The sequence below is a fragment of the Octodon degus genome, unplaced genomic scaffold, assembly GCF_000260255.1.
Source record: "Octodon degus isolate 3935 unplaced genomic scaffold, OctDeg1.0 scaffold00191, whole genome shotgun sequence".
NCBI lineage: Eukaryota > Metazoa > Chordata > Mammalia > Rodentia > Octodontidae > Octodon > Octodon degus.
Genome location: NW_004524767.1, coordinates 608,088 through 624,457, shown reverse-complemented (window position 1 = coordinate 624,457; position 16,370 = coordinate 608,088). Strand labels below are relative to the sequence as shown.

At 36.8% G+C, this 16,370-nt stretch overlaps 1 protein-coding gene across 1 annotated transcript in view; it reads right to left on the bottom strand.

Moving 5' to 3' along the window:
* Positions 1 to 1,901: 1,901 nt before the first annotated feature.
* The window catches only part of LOC101572364 (transmembrane protease serine 11G), a 34,738-nt gene continuing 20,269 nt past the window's right edge, over positions 1,902 to 16,370 (bottom strand). The window contains exons 5-10 of the mRNA XM_023704187.1: positions 15,795 to 15,955; positions 11,921 to 11,959; positions 11,006 to 11,177; positions 9,756 to 10,015; positions 4,731 to 4,873; positions 1,902 to 2,576 (exon numbers count right to left, since the gene is read on the bottom strand). Of these exons, the coding sequence (XP_023559955.1) occupies positions 2,415 to 2,576; positions 4,731 to 4,873; positions 9,756 to 10,015; positions 11,006 to 11,177; positions 11,921 to 11,959; positions 15,795 to 15,955 (937 nt within the window). The 3' untranslated portion in view covers positions 1,902 to 2,414. The remainder of the gene's footprint in view (positions 2,577 to 4,730; positions 4,874 to 9,755; positions 10,016 to 11,005; positions 11,178 to 11,920; positions 11,960 to 15,794; positions 15,956 to 16,370) is intronic.

The window sequence follows — 16,370 nt, the reverse complement described above, 5'->3', positions numbered from 1 at the left end:
AAAAAAACAAAAAAACTAAAAAGATATTTATTTATGAATTCTGAAGATATTAATTAGATGTATTAGACATTAATTAGCTATGTACAAAGATATTAATTAGATATAACTGAAGGTATAATTAACAATGCACAAATTATTTGTCTGTGGTAACTCACCCTTTCATGTCTTTTTTTTTCAAAATTTTATAGATAAACAGATAGCAATGAGACAGTTTCAAATCAAATCGGAAGTACAGATTCAACAAATAACACACTGCATATATTCTTCTTAGTGGTTAATTGCTGTACAAGATGCAGACTTGAGATCCTATTTACAAACACCATTAGAACAAATCATTCTATTCATTAAGAGAATGCAACTATATATCTATCCTAACCACTTTGAATACACAGACTTTCCATGTCTCTTCTTCTTACTTCCTCTGGTAAAGTACAGTTTTCAAATATCTTAGTATTGGCTAGGATTCTGTAGATATGAGTACATAATTTTTAACAATGACTACTTTCCTCCAGTTGTCCCCACCATGGTGGTTCTTCACTGCAGGTGATCTTGTTCCACATGGGAAATTTACCCATGTCTGGAGTCATTTTCAGTTGTTACAACCTTTTGGTATACTCTTGTCATCTACTTTATAGTGGAGAGAAATGTTGAAAGCAGTAGTCTCCTCCCCTTGCCAAGAACTATCTTTGACAAAATGTCAATAGCACAAAGATTGAGAAACCCTATGCTGTAATGTTGGCTCAGAGAGAGTAAGTTAGAACTTTCTGACATAAATAACTTTTAATATATACAATATTATAGGTAGGGTAAAAGAGATTTATTGTATATTGTAAATATATACAATATATAGGTAGGGTAAAAGAGATTTTCATTTATTGACCTATAAAAAGTTTATCAAATAGTTGTCTTATTAACTAATTAAATTATAAAAGAAGAAAATAAAAATTTAGATACACAGAATAAGTTTGTGTTTTAACACTGGTCTACAGTGAAGTATAGTACTAAAACCACAATTATATGCATTTGAAAATGACCATTTTGTCATAAAAATTAAGCTAATACAGGATATTTTCTTGATTCAGTTAAATTTTTTTATAAATAATAGCTTGAAAAAATGCCCATTTTTATAAAGTGTAAAGTCTTTGTCATAATCTTATATCAAATTGTTTATGATGATCTTGATTTATTTTGACGTCTCTTGTAAGTTGAATGTGAATTACTAATTTATATTTACTTATTATGCAGGTCCCTCAATTCTTGTGACGCTCATTGAAAGTAAAGCTTTAAATAAATGCATTACGATAAAAAAATGAAAAGTAAACTTTGACAGGGATTGAGACTCCTTTAACTTACAGATATGGAGCTCAAAGTTGCCCCTTCTCACTGAATATTTGCCTCTTTACATTTCAAATTAATGGCAAGGTCAAGTAACTTTGCTTTTAGATTTAAATACTGAAAGGTAATTTTACATGGTTCTGAGAAAAATTCTATGCTAAGTAATATTTAAAGTTCTCTTGTGGGGCCAGGGAGATAGTACAGTAGAATAAGTGCTTTCCTGGTAAGTGCAAGGGCTTGAGGTCAATCCCTGGTTCTGCCAAGAAAAGTAAAATAAAATGAAATAAATTTCTCTTGTTATCTAATTCCACTATTTATTTATTGCTTCAAAATATACACTAGTGTAACTTTTTAAAGAAATGAACACATGCACCATTTAGTACAGATATAAATAATAGCTATCAATCGGGGCCGGGGAGATGGCTCAGTGGAATAAGTGCTTCCCTGGCAAGTGCAAGGGCCTGAGTTCAATCCCAGTTATGCCAAAAAAAAAAAAAAAAACACCACCACCACCAACAAAAAAACCAGCTATCCTTAAGAGAGGTTACATGGACATCCAAGGGGAAGAGGCATAGACTTCCAGTCACGGTGCTTCTCAAGCTCCTTTCTGTATAGCACCGCCCATCCTTCTTGTTAGTACTGGCCAAAGGCAATCATTTGCACTTGTGTAGTCAGTGGAGCAACAAATCATGAAGAGGATTATTTGATGAGGAAAACAAAAACTGTGGAGCTATCATGGAAGCAACACATGCTCAGTCAAGGAAAGTCGAGACTGCCTAGCAGTAGAAGCTCTTCTGAGTAGGTAGCAGATTACACTAAATGAATGGTATCTAGCGGAGCCAGGGCAAGGAGCAAAGAGGCGATCAGAGGCACTGCAGGAGTGGCAGAGAATTGCGGAGCTGCTGTCTTCTGTGCTCACTGTCAGCAAAACAGTGCAGTGAGCTGAAGGAAAGTCTGCCTTCCCCACAGAAAGCGGAAGGCTGAACCGTGGGACAATATACACAGCAACACATAGCAAACTTAATGCGGGAGAGGTCACACCTGGTATTTACAGTTTGGATGTGGAGGTAGGTGTTGCATTAAATGTCAGTTTTAGATTTAATCCAGTCCCTATAATGAGTCACTTTGGTATAAAGTCCAGGCTTATTTTCTTTTCCACAGCCTATTCCCCAGCTCACTATTCCAATAATATACCAGATGTTTCGATCTTGTGCAATGACCAGAGGTCCTCCAGAATCACCCTGAAGAAAAAAAATGTGGTTCACTGATGAATAAAACAGCATAGAAATAAGAGTTAATAAGCATCTCCAGGTCTAGTAAATGAATGGTTTGCAGGCCTAATAAAATTTCTTTTAATTTACAAGTAGTACTAATATGCGTTTATTGCACATCAGTGAGTTTATTATATACTCCCTATAAATGTCTTCAGTAGGAAAGTCCTGTGAATGACAAGGCTTTTAGTTGTACCTTATTTTTTACATATATTTGGTACATGGTACACAGTCTCACTACGCAGCACAGACTGGTAATGAGCCTCCTGTTTTCAGCCTCCCCAGCACTGCGATTACAGGGGTATGCCACCATGCCCAGTCTCGGTGGCCAGAGTGGCATGTGATATTGGGGATTGAACCCCAGTCCCTGAACCTGCCTACGCAGGCACTTAGTCTGCTGAGCTATCTCACTGCCCCTAGTTTTACCTTTGTAAACTTTTTAGCTTTTCTCTACCTAAACAGAGATGAGGCAGCGAATTCTTGTACAGATGATTTCAGGACTGTTGACTCCTCCATGAGGTGTCTTTTAACTCTGTTAGCTGGAAATAATCTTTTGCTTTGCATTAGAATCTCACCTCATTCTGCTCCCACTAATTGGTGGAAGAGTGTCCTGGACATTGTAGCAAATTTGTGCTCAGAGGATTTTTGATCTCAAACTACGGTGAAATCCTTAGCCCTGGTAGATGAATTTCAAGTGTCTAAATCATGAAGACTTCCTTGTTACTGTCAGCCCAATGTTTAGACAAAGCCTAATTTAAAATTTACCTTTTGGCAATAGACCTATTCATATAAAAAAAGTATCGCATGAAAACCTATTACAGGTTTTAGGAGAAATAATCTCATTTGAATGTTCCTATGAGGGTCCTAGAGTCTTGAGGCTTTAGCTTTGCTCATCTTTCTGTCCTCTTCTTCCTTGTGATCTCTGGTGTTTGGTACAGGGTGAAAAGCCTGATCTATCAATGCCATCCTCCCTAGCTCCTGGCCTAAGGCCCACACCCTAATCTGATCCTCCTTGTCTTCCTGTGCTAAAGAGAAAGTGAGCAAGGGAGTGCTAGCCCAGGGAGGCAGGACAGCTGAGCCTAGGTAGGCTTTTTAAGTCATATGAATGAGCTGTAGTGCAGGCCCACTCACACTGTTTCTTCTCAAGACAGTGAGTGGAAGGATATCAGTATTCCAGAAAAGGTAGCCAAGTCCTCATTTTTCCTTTTGTTTCAGTTTCTTATGTGCCAATTAGATTGTAAATTTGTGGTGGATTGCTTCTTAGATACTGAAGTTTACTTCAGTATCTGACACACTGCCTTGCAATTCACAAAGCATTTGAGTAAATGAGTGAGGGGTTTATTATCTTCAGATGTCAACCAATGGTAGATCAATAGTGGTCCCTTCACATGTAAGGACAGTACACACAGATGCACAATTCTCAAAACCAAACTTCAAGGTAGTGCTAAATTGTTGTACCCAGTTTTAAATGCTAGGATGAAGTCTTCAATATTTTAGTTGTGTAACTTTAGTCCTCTTAATAGCCAGATTTTAGAACCAGTACTGTCCATAAACTTAATGCCTAAAATTACAATTTTGTGTCACAGGATGCTATTTATTCATTTGATTTTATTCAAGGCAAAGCCTGTGAAATAATACTTAAGAAAAAATAAGTATGTATAAATTTTTACTTCTTATGTTTTGTTTCAAATAGTTTACTTCTACTGACAGGACTCTACTTAAAAGTCGAATGTTTAGATACCATCAAGGCTCAGCTGTACTGGCCACAGAGAAACCTGCAGATTGTATCTCATGACAACTTTCTATTATCGGGGATTTAATACTCAAACTTTGGTTGACTATTCCCTGAATCACTGGTTGCATGGCTTCCTAGCTTCATTTCTACTATCTGTTTCCATTAGTTTAAGCAGGGCTCTCATTATAACTAATGACCATCTTTTAGGCTGTTCATTCATCGAGATATTAAATGAAGAGTATGTCTTATGGTTGGTTCTTCTCCACCTTTCTTTTCCATTTTTCTTTCTCTCCTGAAAGTGAGTTTCATCATGTGAAGAGATGCTGGCCTACGGCCATAAGACCATTTCTACTCAGCAGTCGTTTTTGTGATTGTGAGTCTACTCTTACCTCACAGGCATCTCGTTTTCCTGACAGGAACCCAGCGCATATCATTCCTGATGACACAGCACCACCATATACATGCACCTGATTACACACATCATTAGGTATGACCTCCACTTCAACTTGTCGGAGAGTATTTGGAAATGGACCTAAATAAGGGAAATGAACAGATGAATAACTTTCACCTTGTTGCTATGATAATTAGTTATTGTAGTTTCTTAGAAACGTTAGTGGCAAACATTAGCCTTGAAGTTGTAAAATTCTGGGGTGGATGACAATGTTCAGAATAAAGTTATATTTGGGGGTGCATTCTCTGTGTAGATACCAGAGAGATGCCATATTTATTCTTACTATATTATCTTATCTTTGTAGCAAGCACCAAACTGATGTGAATGTTTCCTTTTTCAGTTGAGAAAATTGAAACTTGTGGGACGAGTCTAAAGATGGTCATGTAGTTAAATAGGAGACAATGCTAGAATTAAGCCTTCCTGATCATCTGGGAGAGTCTACCTTGAATATCATACCTTACTTGGAAACCGAGTGTGCCATTTTACAAAGATATTTTCAGAATTGGGAATCCTGTAGGAAGAACAACACTAGTAGGAAGTAACTTTAATACTGATAGGATTTTATTACTTCATGAGAAAGACTATGTTTAATTTGAAAATAACTTGCTAACCAAACAACATCAGCATAAATAGAAATGCCAAAATAATAACTGGATTTTGTTTTATTTGTTTCTCACTATTGATTTATTCATTATATGAAATTTTTAGTTGCAGGTAGTATTGTTTTAGCCATTGTAGTATGCTCTCTTCCCCTTAATAGCTCCTAATTAGAAAACTGTGTCGACCATTCACATAAAGATATAGCTCTGTTTATAGTAAGTTCAAATTGAGGAGTTGAGCAATTCATTCAAGTGTGAATTTGAGCAAAAAGACAGGCCAAATCTGTGCTTAACTACCATGGTCTTAGAGATAGCAGGTACAAATCTGAGTACTAGCTACACAATTTAAGAACTACCTAACTTCATAAAAGTTGCCCCGAATCATTGTACTCACTTGTAGGGAGGAGGAAATGATGCATATCTCATATTTATTGTGAAAGTTAAAAATAATGAATAAAGTCATTTATGATAGTGTCTCACCCCATGCTTGGTTTTTGATGTAAGAGATGATTGAAGGTAAATGTTTATATTTAAAAATTGATGTGAAATTTTTATACAATGAAGTACTACTCAACTATACAGAAAGATAAACTCAGGGCTCTTATAGGTAAATGAATACAACTAGAGACCACACCCACAAGTGAAATAAATCAAACTCACATGTGTTAACATCATATTGTCTCCTGTGTACAAGAAAGTTAAAGAGTAAGATCTAAAAGATACAGAAGATCTAGCGAAAGGGAAAGAAGCTGCTCAGAAAGAAAGAACAACTGGGATGGTGGAAAAGAAAAAAGAAGAAAGGGAGAAAAAGCTACGTATATTACATAGGATAGCTAAGATAATCACAATACTGATTTCTATTACTTTAGTGAAAGGAATAGTTAGATGGTTTGATCAGTTTTAAATGCCTGTATTTGATAATCTGAGCAATAACTTTGAAGGTAACAATACAATATAATAACCACTGTTAATTTCCTATCAATTTGTTATGAAATTCTATATTGTTTTAATTTTTTTCTTTAAGATAAAAAAGGAAAAGAATAATAAAAATGTTAAAATAAAAGACACACTGTCAGTAATTCCTCCCAAAATGCTCCTTCTTGCTTTGAACACCCATATCCCGTCATCCTTGATGCTGTTTGATGCAGTTCTGAAAAATCTTCTTTTGTGAGTATCTTTATGAGGTGTGATTTAAAAAATATAGAAAATACTATTTCTGAATGTGATCCAATGGAAAGTCAAGCTCACAGAATTATTTCAGATTATCCTTTTGCTCCTTATTCTCAGCTCCAGGCTCATTTGACTTCTAGCTCTTCACCAAAATCCAAATGACCCTAAAAGGTTAAGGTTTTGAACCAGTTCAGGACATGGATGCAGCCACCAGAGTGAGAAAAAAACATTGTGGAAGAGGGCTTCCAGCACTGCTTCAAAAGGTGGCAAGAAAACAGGAGGAGTGTTTGAAGTGGTTGGTCTAATATTTTAGGGGAAATTAGGAATAATGTATCTTTTATTATAAAATGTAAACATTCGTCACAGCTTTTGATCACACTTTGTAAATGAAAGCTATTAGATTAATTGCAGCAATTAGGGTCATACATGTCAACTCCTTAAAACTGTACTTCAGTGTTACGTGGATAATGATAAAAAGCTTCAGAGGATAATATCTAGGTTTCTAGGGCTTTTATAAAGAAAGTTCAGTATAAAGAAGTCCAGTTTCCTGCTCTGAAACTGTTAACTTTACTCACCTTTCTGCTGAAAAACTAGCCCAAGCGCTCTATAATTTTTAAAGATTATCTAAGGTTGAGAGCACTTTACTTCAGTTATCATTTTTAAGCATAGAAGTGTCACTATTTTTTTGTCTTTCCATTTTTGATTCCACTTGAAATGTTACGAGTGATAGAATCTACTTACCATTGTACAGAGCACAAGACAATCTCAGTCTTATTAACATGCCTCGACAATGTTCTATTTTGCTTTCTGTAGGGACATTTAAAATTTTACACATTCCTCGGCTTTAATCAGCTGTAACTCAATTAGTTGTAGTTTTTACATACTCCTTTTATCTTGGTGAGATTAGGATGCTACTTTTAAATTTGTAAGTACTAGTAATACTTTAATCCCAACTTTAAAAAATCAATGCAAATGCTAACTATACAACAAGCTATTTTACATTTTCACTACTTAAAGAAGAAACTACCCAGAGAATAAAAACAAACTATTCCAAAACTAGCCATCCGTAATCTGAGGTTTTCTGAGGATCACAGGGTGAAGGCAACAAGTAGGCTGCCTGCTGACTGGTAAGAAGACTTCAAAGTAAATATCTTGGATGACTCTTGGGAAGACAAGACTTGAATAGTCTTGTATCAGTTTCAAAATGTAGCAGGAATCATCACTCAATATTTATTAATTAATCTCATTCTGATATCTTATAAATCCATAATGTTACTTCCCAAAAGCTTACAATTTGTTGGGGGAGACAGTTTATTGCACATGATCTACACGCTATATGTTGAAAAAAAAATCAGACAAAAACACCAAATTACTCTCAAATTACCAACCTGGGATGAAGAGGTATTACATTTAGTTAGACTTAGATGAAGTATGATGATGTTATTCAAGTGATAGATGCTTCTCATTTCTACTGTGATCAGGGAATAGTTTTAAAACTTAGAGGGCTTAACTCTCCTTCCTGGTTATTCCCATCCTTTACAGAACAATACAGATGCCCGGGATGAGGAAAACAACTTTGAGTTTACATCCATAGTGTGCAAGTCTGGATTCCATATAGTAGCAGAATTTTCAGGTACATGTTGGAAGGAAATAGACTTTTATAACAATCAACTGACAAGGGTCTGGGTAGATAGCTCAGTGGAATAAGCACTTCCCTGGCAAGTGTAAGGGCCTGAGTTCAATCCCTGGTAATGCAAAACAAAAGCAAAAATAATCAACTGACAAACCCTGAGTAGATCACAGCTCTGCTTTGAGTAGATACGTAAGTAAGATATAAATTCATATTAAGAGCCTAGGATAGAAATCAGGAATATAAAGGCTGATTAAACCATATATAAAATGTCTAACCAAAAAAACCAGGAATGGACACTAATGCAAGGACTTAATAATCTATGCTTGCTGTTTATTGCATGCTATTAAGTGTAAAATGCCATACTTTTCAACTATTTTTTAAGGTCTTGGGCTCAAGAACAGACTCATAGGTATATGGATCTGTGGGATCCTATTTAATACTTAGTGCCAAAGAAAGATGAGCCATTCAGATTGCTCCCTTGAGGCTGTTTGGTCAGTTGTAAGACTCTTCTGAAGTGTGTCCTCATGGGAGCTTGCAAAGCTTGTATTTTATGAATCAGCCAGCTGAGCAGAATCTCTATATATGAAAAAGAGCAGCTGAGTGAAACGTAAATGTACATCTTGGTTTTGCGTGTCATTTTATATTTTCATGCTAAAGAGGGTTTCTTTTCTTTTTCTTTTTAAAGAATATAAAATAGAGATATCAAGTAAAAAAGTGTTATAAATGGTATAAGATTTCACTAAACAAAGTAATAGGAATTCAACAATGCTTGCTGTGTTACATGATGCTATCTTCAAATTAGTCGTTCACTTTACCAGATAAGAATGTGTAAGATTCACTTAAAAAGTAATGACAAACAAGTTATAAGAAATTCAAAAGAGGAAAAAAATCAGAGTAAAAAAAAAATTAAGCATTAACTGCTCCTTTCAAAAGACCAGCAGAAACTGGTAATATAATTATTCATGCTATTCTACATATGTACCCAAATGTATCTTTTTCCCTTCTTATATTTGTCTTGTTCTCATCCTAGATTTTCCTTCCCATTGAACAGTTTCTTTCCCTTTCACAGTATCTGTTAACCTTTTAGATTTTAATTACTCTTTCAAGTTCTTGCACTAGTGGGATAATACGATGTTTGCGCATGTGGATCTGATTTACTTCACTTACCAATATAATCTCTAGCTGCATCCATTTATCTACAAAAGTCTTGAATTTATTTTTTATAGCTGAATAATACTCCATTGTGTAAAACTGCCATATCTTTTTATCCATTCCTCAGTTGATGGGCATCTGGGGTGTTTGCAAAATTTAGCTATGACAAATTATGCTGCTATAAACATGGGTGCACATCTATCGCTGTGGTATGATTTCAGTTCTTTTGGGAAAATAACTAGGAAGGGAGTAGCTGGCTCGAATGGACCTCCTCCAGTGCGAGCTTTTGAGGAATCTCCATAATGATTTCTATAATGGTTGTACCAACTGGAGGGCAAGTTTACTTTCTGAAAGTTTTCTTTCTTTTTTCTTTTTTTTTTTTTGGGTTTGTTTTAGCTGCCATACGTACCGCTTGCTCTTAGAGCCCCCCATCCAGTGACGAACACTTTACTCTTAGGCGGGACCTCAAAAGCCGCGTCCGGGAGGCAGACTCTGTGCACGTTTTCGGAGAACAGCACCGGAGCAGAGAGCTTCACCACAGCGATGTCGTCCTCGTGCTTGTGGGCAGCGTAATTTTCATGGATGATAATTGACTGCACCTTTCTTCTTATCAGCGGAGAGCGGAGGGTTGTTCCAAAGCTGGCCATCCATAGTTTAGGGTTTTTGTGACTGATAGCAGATGGGAAGGAACATAGTGGGTTTATTTCTGACTAACGCTGCCTGGAGCTCTGAGTGGGCAGAGGGCACGTGTACGCCAGGACAGCTTTTAACACGATATTGATGGAGACTTCCCTATCTTTTATTTGAAACCTTTCCCCAACGGCAGCTTCACCTTACACTAGTTAATGGCAGATTCACATCACAAAGTAGCTTATATTAGTCTTGTAGAAGCCATAATTTTTAAAGGAAATGTTATTAGGTTTTCCATTTTATTATAAAAATAGATATTAATTTAAGAAAATATGAGTATTATGCATATTTAACTACATGCGCTCACACGTATACACGGATACATTATAAGTGTATGTGTAACCATGGAGAGAAAGACAGGAGAAAGAGAGAAAAACAGAAATAGGATGATAAAATTAGAGGTGTGTTTTTTCATGCTTCCTCTTACTGGCATTTTATCCAGAATATTTTCTCATTTTATGTGAATTGTACTAAGCTTACTGCATCTCTTTAATATGTCCATGGATCTCACATGTCAAATCTTCAAAGAAAAAAAAGGCAAAAACAAAAAAATCAATAGAAATATAGCCCTGAAGATATTCACGTAGCATAATAACTTGTCTATAAATTGTAGGGTGAGGCATCGCTAACAGCTTTGAAAGCCCACATATATCTCAGAAGACCTGGCGCGCGCTTTGCAGTTGTGTCAGTGTTGGTTTGATCCTAGTTAAAAACTGAGACTGTTGGGCAGCACGTTGTAACATGGAGCTAGAGATAGGCTTGGTGTTTTCTACTGCTTTCCAGTAGGTGTCGCTATTTCCCTAAACCTATGCAAAACTGAGCGCCCCTCCTTGTGCGTGGTGCTTAAGCCGCTGAGCTATCTCCCCATCTCCTGGCCTACATGATTCTGGAAGGAAATAAGCAAAATCTGGGGCCGCTCAGCGAGAAGAAGGAGCGAGGTGCGCGGTGCAGCGGGGCTAGCGGACTCACGAGTCGAAGCAGTGCGCGGCAGTGAGGAGCCAGGCCTCGCTGATGAGGGAGGCCCCGCAGAAGTGGCCGCCGTCCACCTGCAGGCTGGCCTGCCACGGCCACGCGGCTGGCTCCGCGACCTGGCCACGGGCAATTCTTTCCGTGGGTGGGTACTCCATCCCTAAACCACAACCTGTCAGGAAGGAGTAAGACGGTTATTCACAAGGTTACGAACATGCTCAGGTACACTGGCCACGCAGGTAAGGATGGAAACTGTCTTGGTTGGTCCTTGGTCTTAAAAATTTGCTGAATTTAACAGTGTGTACAAAGGAGTAACAATTATTTGCACAGATGAGGTCTGATTATTCCAGTCTTCAACAATTAATCATATTAGATAATTCTTTGAGCATTTGAAGCAATTTCCCTTTAAAATTCGCTTTTGCCTTGTGTTGTGGGGTTGTGTTCTTGTGTACAGTAGATTACCTCAGCGATAGCTGACAGTTTTGAAGTCTGCTAGGTGTGTACTTTTTACTGCAGGAAAGTCACATTTTACACTTTTGAACTATTTCAAAATACATAGCACCAATATAACATAAGTTTTCGTGTGAAGATTCTGTATTGCAGTTAGTGGGTGTCATTCAGTTTCTGTGCCTTTGGAGCCAGGTACAAATGCATTTGATAAGACCCAAGACGATTATTGAAGGATTCATCACAAAACTTGCTTTGGGAAAGAAAATACTCTCACGTATTCTGTGTAAATATTCCCAATTTAAAATAACAGCCCCCCCCAACCCCTCTGCGGAGAACTGGATCACATGTTTGTGTAGACTTACTATGTACACTGGAAAAATTGTAAGCATGGGAGGAGAGAAACACTACAAGTGTTGGAGGTTGAGTTATGATTTATAAACATCTCCATAACATTCTTGCACTTACAGCTGTTCAGAAAATGCTCTGCTTGTGCTCCATTTACTTCTGGAAGAAAAAGCAAAAACATTATTAACTCTCAGCCATGAGACTACTTGAATTTAAAATACTATGCCTGCTTGACATAAATTTTTCTGGCTGGAAGAAAAATTCTCATTAGTCAAAAAAATTTTAAAGTCAATATAATCAAGTTCTATAAAAAGGAGAGTCCTATATGTAAATTCTGTCTGCCTCTGTCTCTCTGTCTCTGTCTGTCTCTGTCTGTCTCTGTCTGTCTCTGTCTCTGTCTCTGTCTCTGTCCTCTCTCTCTCTCTCTCTCTCTCTCTCTCTCTCTCTCTCTCTCTCTCTCTCACCAGGGATTGAACCCAGAGCCTTTGCATTTAGCTACATTCCCAGTTTTTTTCATTAATTTTTTATTTTGAGACAGGGCCTTCCTAAGTTGCTCAATGGCCCAGACTGAGCTCAAACTTGGTATTCTCCCGCTCAGTCCCCAGAGTGCTGGAACTACAGGTGCTTTTACTGCTCGCAGTAAATTACATTCTTCTGAATGTGTGGAGTACCTGGAAAATCTTGTGTGTGACTATAAAATCATTAGTGTGGACATGGGTTTTTTTGGCCTGAAGGGAGAAGCTGATAATAATTTACTGCACTATGCGGCAGGGACTGTAACAAATAGTATATGCTTATTATGTCTTCATGCTAATAATTGTAGTAGTGCTTAGTATTTGTTGAATCTTCCATGCATGAAAACATTCTGTATATTTGAAACAAAATCAACTACTTCATATATTTTTTTCATGTCTTTAAGTTTTGGACATGGTCTTGCTACGTAGTTCAGGCTGGCTTCAAACTCACAGTGATCATGCTCCAGCCTCCCAAATACTGGGATTACAGACATATACCATGACACCTGACTTTCTTGTTATTTTGTTTTAAACAACACAATATAACAAGTGTTTATGAGTACACAACACTTACAACACTTGTATTGGGTATTATAAATAATCCAGAGGTGATTTAAAATACACAGGAGGATGTGTATACATTATGCACAAATGTAACACCATTTTATATAGTATTTTATATAGTCTGGTTTTATATAGTACTTGATACAAAGGGATGACTATACTCTAAAAGTTATTATCAGGTAGCAGTAAAAGAGATCTGAAGGCTGGAAAGAAGATGAAATGACAAAACATTTCAAAATTTGAGGAAGGATATTTAGTAGCCTTGGGGCTTTCCTTTTATCTCACACAAAATCTGCATTGGAAACCAGAATGGCTTGTAAACTGTAACAATCAAGAAGCAAAGGTAAGATAATCCCCAGGAAAGTCTTCTCTGTGTATGCAAAGTACTGGGCAAGCTGAAGGATGACAGAGGCTAAGTAGGATGCTTGAACTCTTAGCTTAGAGTCAAAGCCTGGTAGCCTGTTCTCCTAGAAGTGTCAACAGGAATCCCTACACCCTCATGCTCCACTTTACAGCCAGCACTCTCTGGTAGCTTGAAATGTTGTCCAATCCAACATCAGCAGATGCCTGCATCTACCCAGTGCACCCTGATACAAGGCAGTCCAGAGAAACACTGTCTACTGCCCTGTATAGTACGGGAAGCAGGAGCTGAGAGGCAGCATCAGCAAACCAGAGCACTTGTTACTGAGGCAGCAAACACAGGCAAGTGTCTGCATTCCAAATCTAAATAGACTATTTACTAAATTGAAGAATTAAACATAATCAAGAGATTCCTAATAGAAGAACTAAAATATGCATGAGTTTAAAGAGCTTCCATAAATATAATTTAGAAACCAAGTATAATTCCTCTTAAAATAAATGAAAAATAGAAAATATCAACAAAGCAATAGAATAAAACATAACCATAGAAAATTATGAAACCTAAGGATATAATAACTAAAATATTGCATCTACTAGTACTACTAGTACTACTAGTTCTACTACTACTACTACTACTACTACTACTACTACTACTACTACTACAATAATAATACCAATAAACCAATTTTCTCAATAGTGTCAATAGTGTACCAGGGTGAAGATGATAATGGAGAGAAGCAGTAACTCAAAGACAATTCAGGAAAATTTACTCATTCTGAAAAACAGAGCAAAATAGACTAAAAATAAAATCAAAAAAGCCTCTGAGATCTGTGGATGCTAACAAAAAAATTAACATATCATCAAGTGTCTGGAAGTAGACTAAAGTGTGTGGTGCTAAAAAAGGAGTAAAAAATTCATGGTGAAACTTTTGTCAAAGTTGATGAAAGAGATCTACACATTCAAGAAACTGAGAAAACTCAGATGGAATAAGCTAAAGGAGATTTACATTAGACTCACCACATTTAAATTATTAAAAACTAAGGATAAAAGAATCTTAATAGAGAAAATGATACATTACCTATGAAAGAACATGATTTTAAAGACATAAGTTTTTCATCTTAAATTATAGAAGCCAAAAGGAAATAATATAGAAATTTCCAAGTTCTGAAAGAGTCCCCAGAATCCCATGGTAAGTGAAAAATATCACTGAGTTATAGAGAGAAGATACGTATATTCTAGGATGAAAATGTTAGGTGAGTACTTCGATACTAACACACCGGAAGGACAAAGGGTTTCCAAACAGCATTTCTTGACAGCTGAAGTTAAATGAAGAAAGAGACCTCAGTGTATGATACATGAATAATCCCTTGTTAGGTGTGAGAGCCAAACCTGCCCCTGGACACCCTGACTTGTTAACGTTGTGCACTGTGTGTGGTCATCATAATGCAGCGCTGCCCACTTCCACAGGTGCACAGCGTTCTTGGTGGCCAAGGTCTGCGGTCCAATGATATCAGGAAAGGAAACCTAATGTAAAGCCCCTTCTGCATTGGGCTGAGGCCTCACTTAGATTAGAGCTTTTTTTTTCTTTCTCCTAAATTTCTTGGTAATTTTCTTATATAGTTAAGGCCCCTTAGGGAACAATGATTTTCTGAAAAGAGCAAGGAGACAGTGGAATTCTAAAGGAACCTCTAAGGAGGATGTGGATAATCATACACTCCGTGTGGATGGGACAGTGGTAATCACCCCACTTCTCTAAACCACAGGGCTAACTTTTGCCTGCATAAAAAGATTCCCAAATACAGTTCCCCAGTGGCGATTCCTTCCTGGCCCTGCCTGCCTTCAAACTTGGAGATGTGACTCTCACCTGATTCACCATAATCTCTGCCTGTATTTCTACACACATATTGTGACCAAACTCCTTCACCCGAAACACAGAAGACCTAGGAGCAAAGGCTGTTCCTTGCAGTATCAGCATCCAGCTCCCCAGGAACAAAAGAGACCTAAAGGAATTTGTTTTTAACAGTCCTATTCTTAGTGGCAAACGGAAGCACTCCAAACAAAAACAAATGATAACAGAAGGAGATTTGAACAACAGAAAGGAAAGAAAGACACAGGATGGGTAAAAATGGAAATAAACCAAGCAGATGGCCTTTTACTTTCTAAATTTCTTCATACAACAGTCCCACTTATAACAACCACATTTGGGTTGAGGGTATTGCAAGGCAAAGAGCCAGTCCGTACAGTGTGTCAGGAGCATAGTGTAAGTTTTGATCTCGTGCAGACTCACTCATTTCAAACCATTCCACTAAGTTGTTTTTTAAAGAGAATAGATGCTACTATTTTTGCAAGGATACACTTCTTGTTTTAGAATAACTTCCCTGCTAGCTGAAGACACAGTCTTTGGTGCTGTGTAAGAATTTGCTTATTAACAAGTAATGGACATACTTTTAATAAAAAATCTTATTTTATGGTGCAATAAAGAATCTGTCTCAGTCAATGAGAAGATTCTTGAAATCATTAGCTATGAAAAGGAAGAAAAAAAAAGTACTTCTTGCCTCTGAGATAAGGTAATGAAGTATCTATCTTCAAAAAGCTCTCGGTGGATTTCAAATTCTTGTGCACAATCTCATCAGCTTGTCTCTTTATGTTGTTTGCATTCTTAGAGGTAGACTTAAATTTAAGCAGTATGTCTGCTTTCAAACCATGATTATTTGATCTATAAAACAATGTGAACAGAATGAGTGAGGTTATAGCCATATAAATTAATATGTTCTATATTAATTCTTAAATATTAATTGCATCATCAAAAAACAGCTGTAAATATTTTATAATTTTGTTCTGACTTTTCCCTTTCATGTACCACATAGGTTTATTTATGTTTTTGTTTCTACCATTTTAATGAACATTAAAGTCACCTGGAGGATTTGAGGAAACAGCCTCAGCAGCTTGGAAACAAGGCCCATGAATCTTCCTTTCTTTTTTGTGGAGGATTTTTTTTTATTCGTATATGTTTGCAATACATAATCATTACATTCACCTTGGGGCATTAGTATGTATACATAGTACACCTTAAATATTTCAGGTATAAAAGCCTGGATTAGGCTTTGCTTGTAAAACCTTGTCCTATCCTG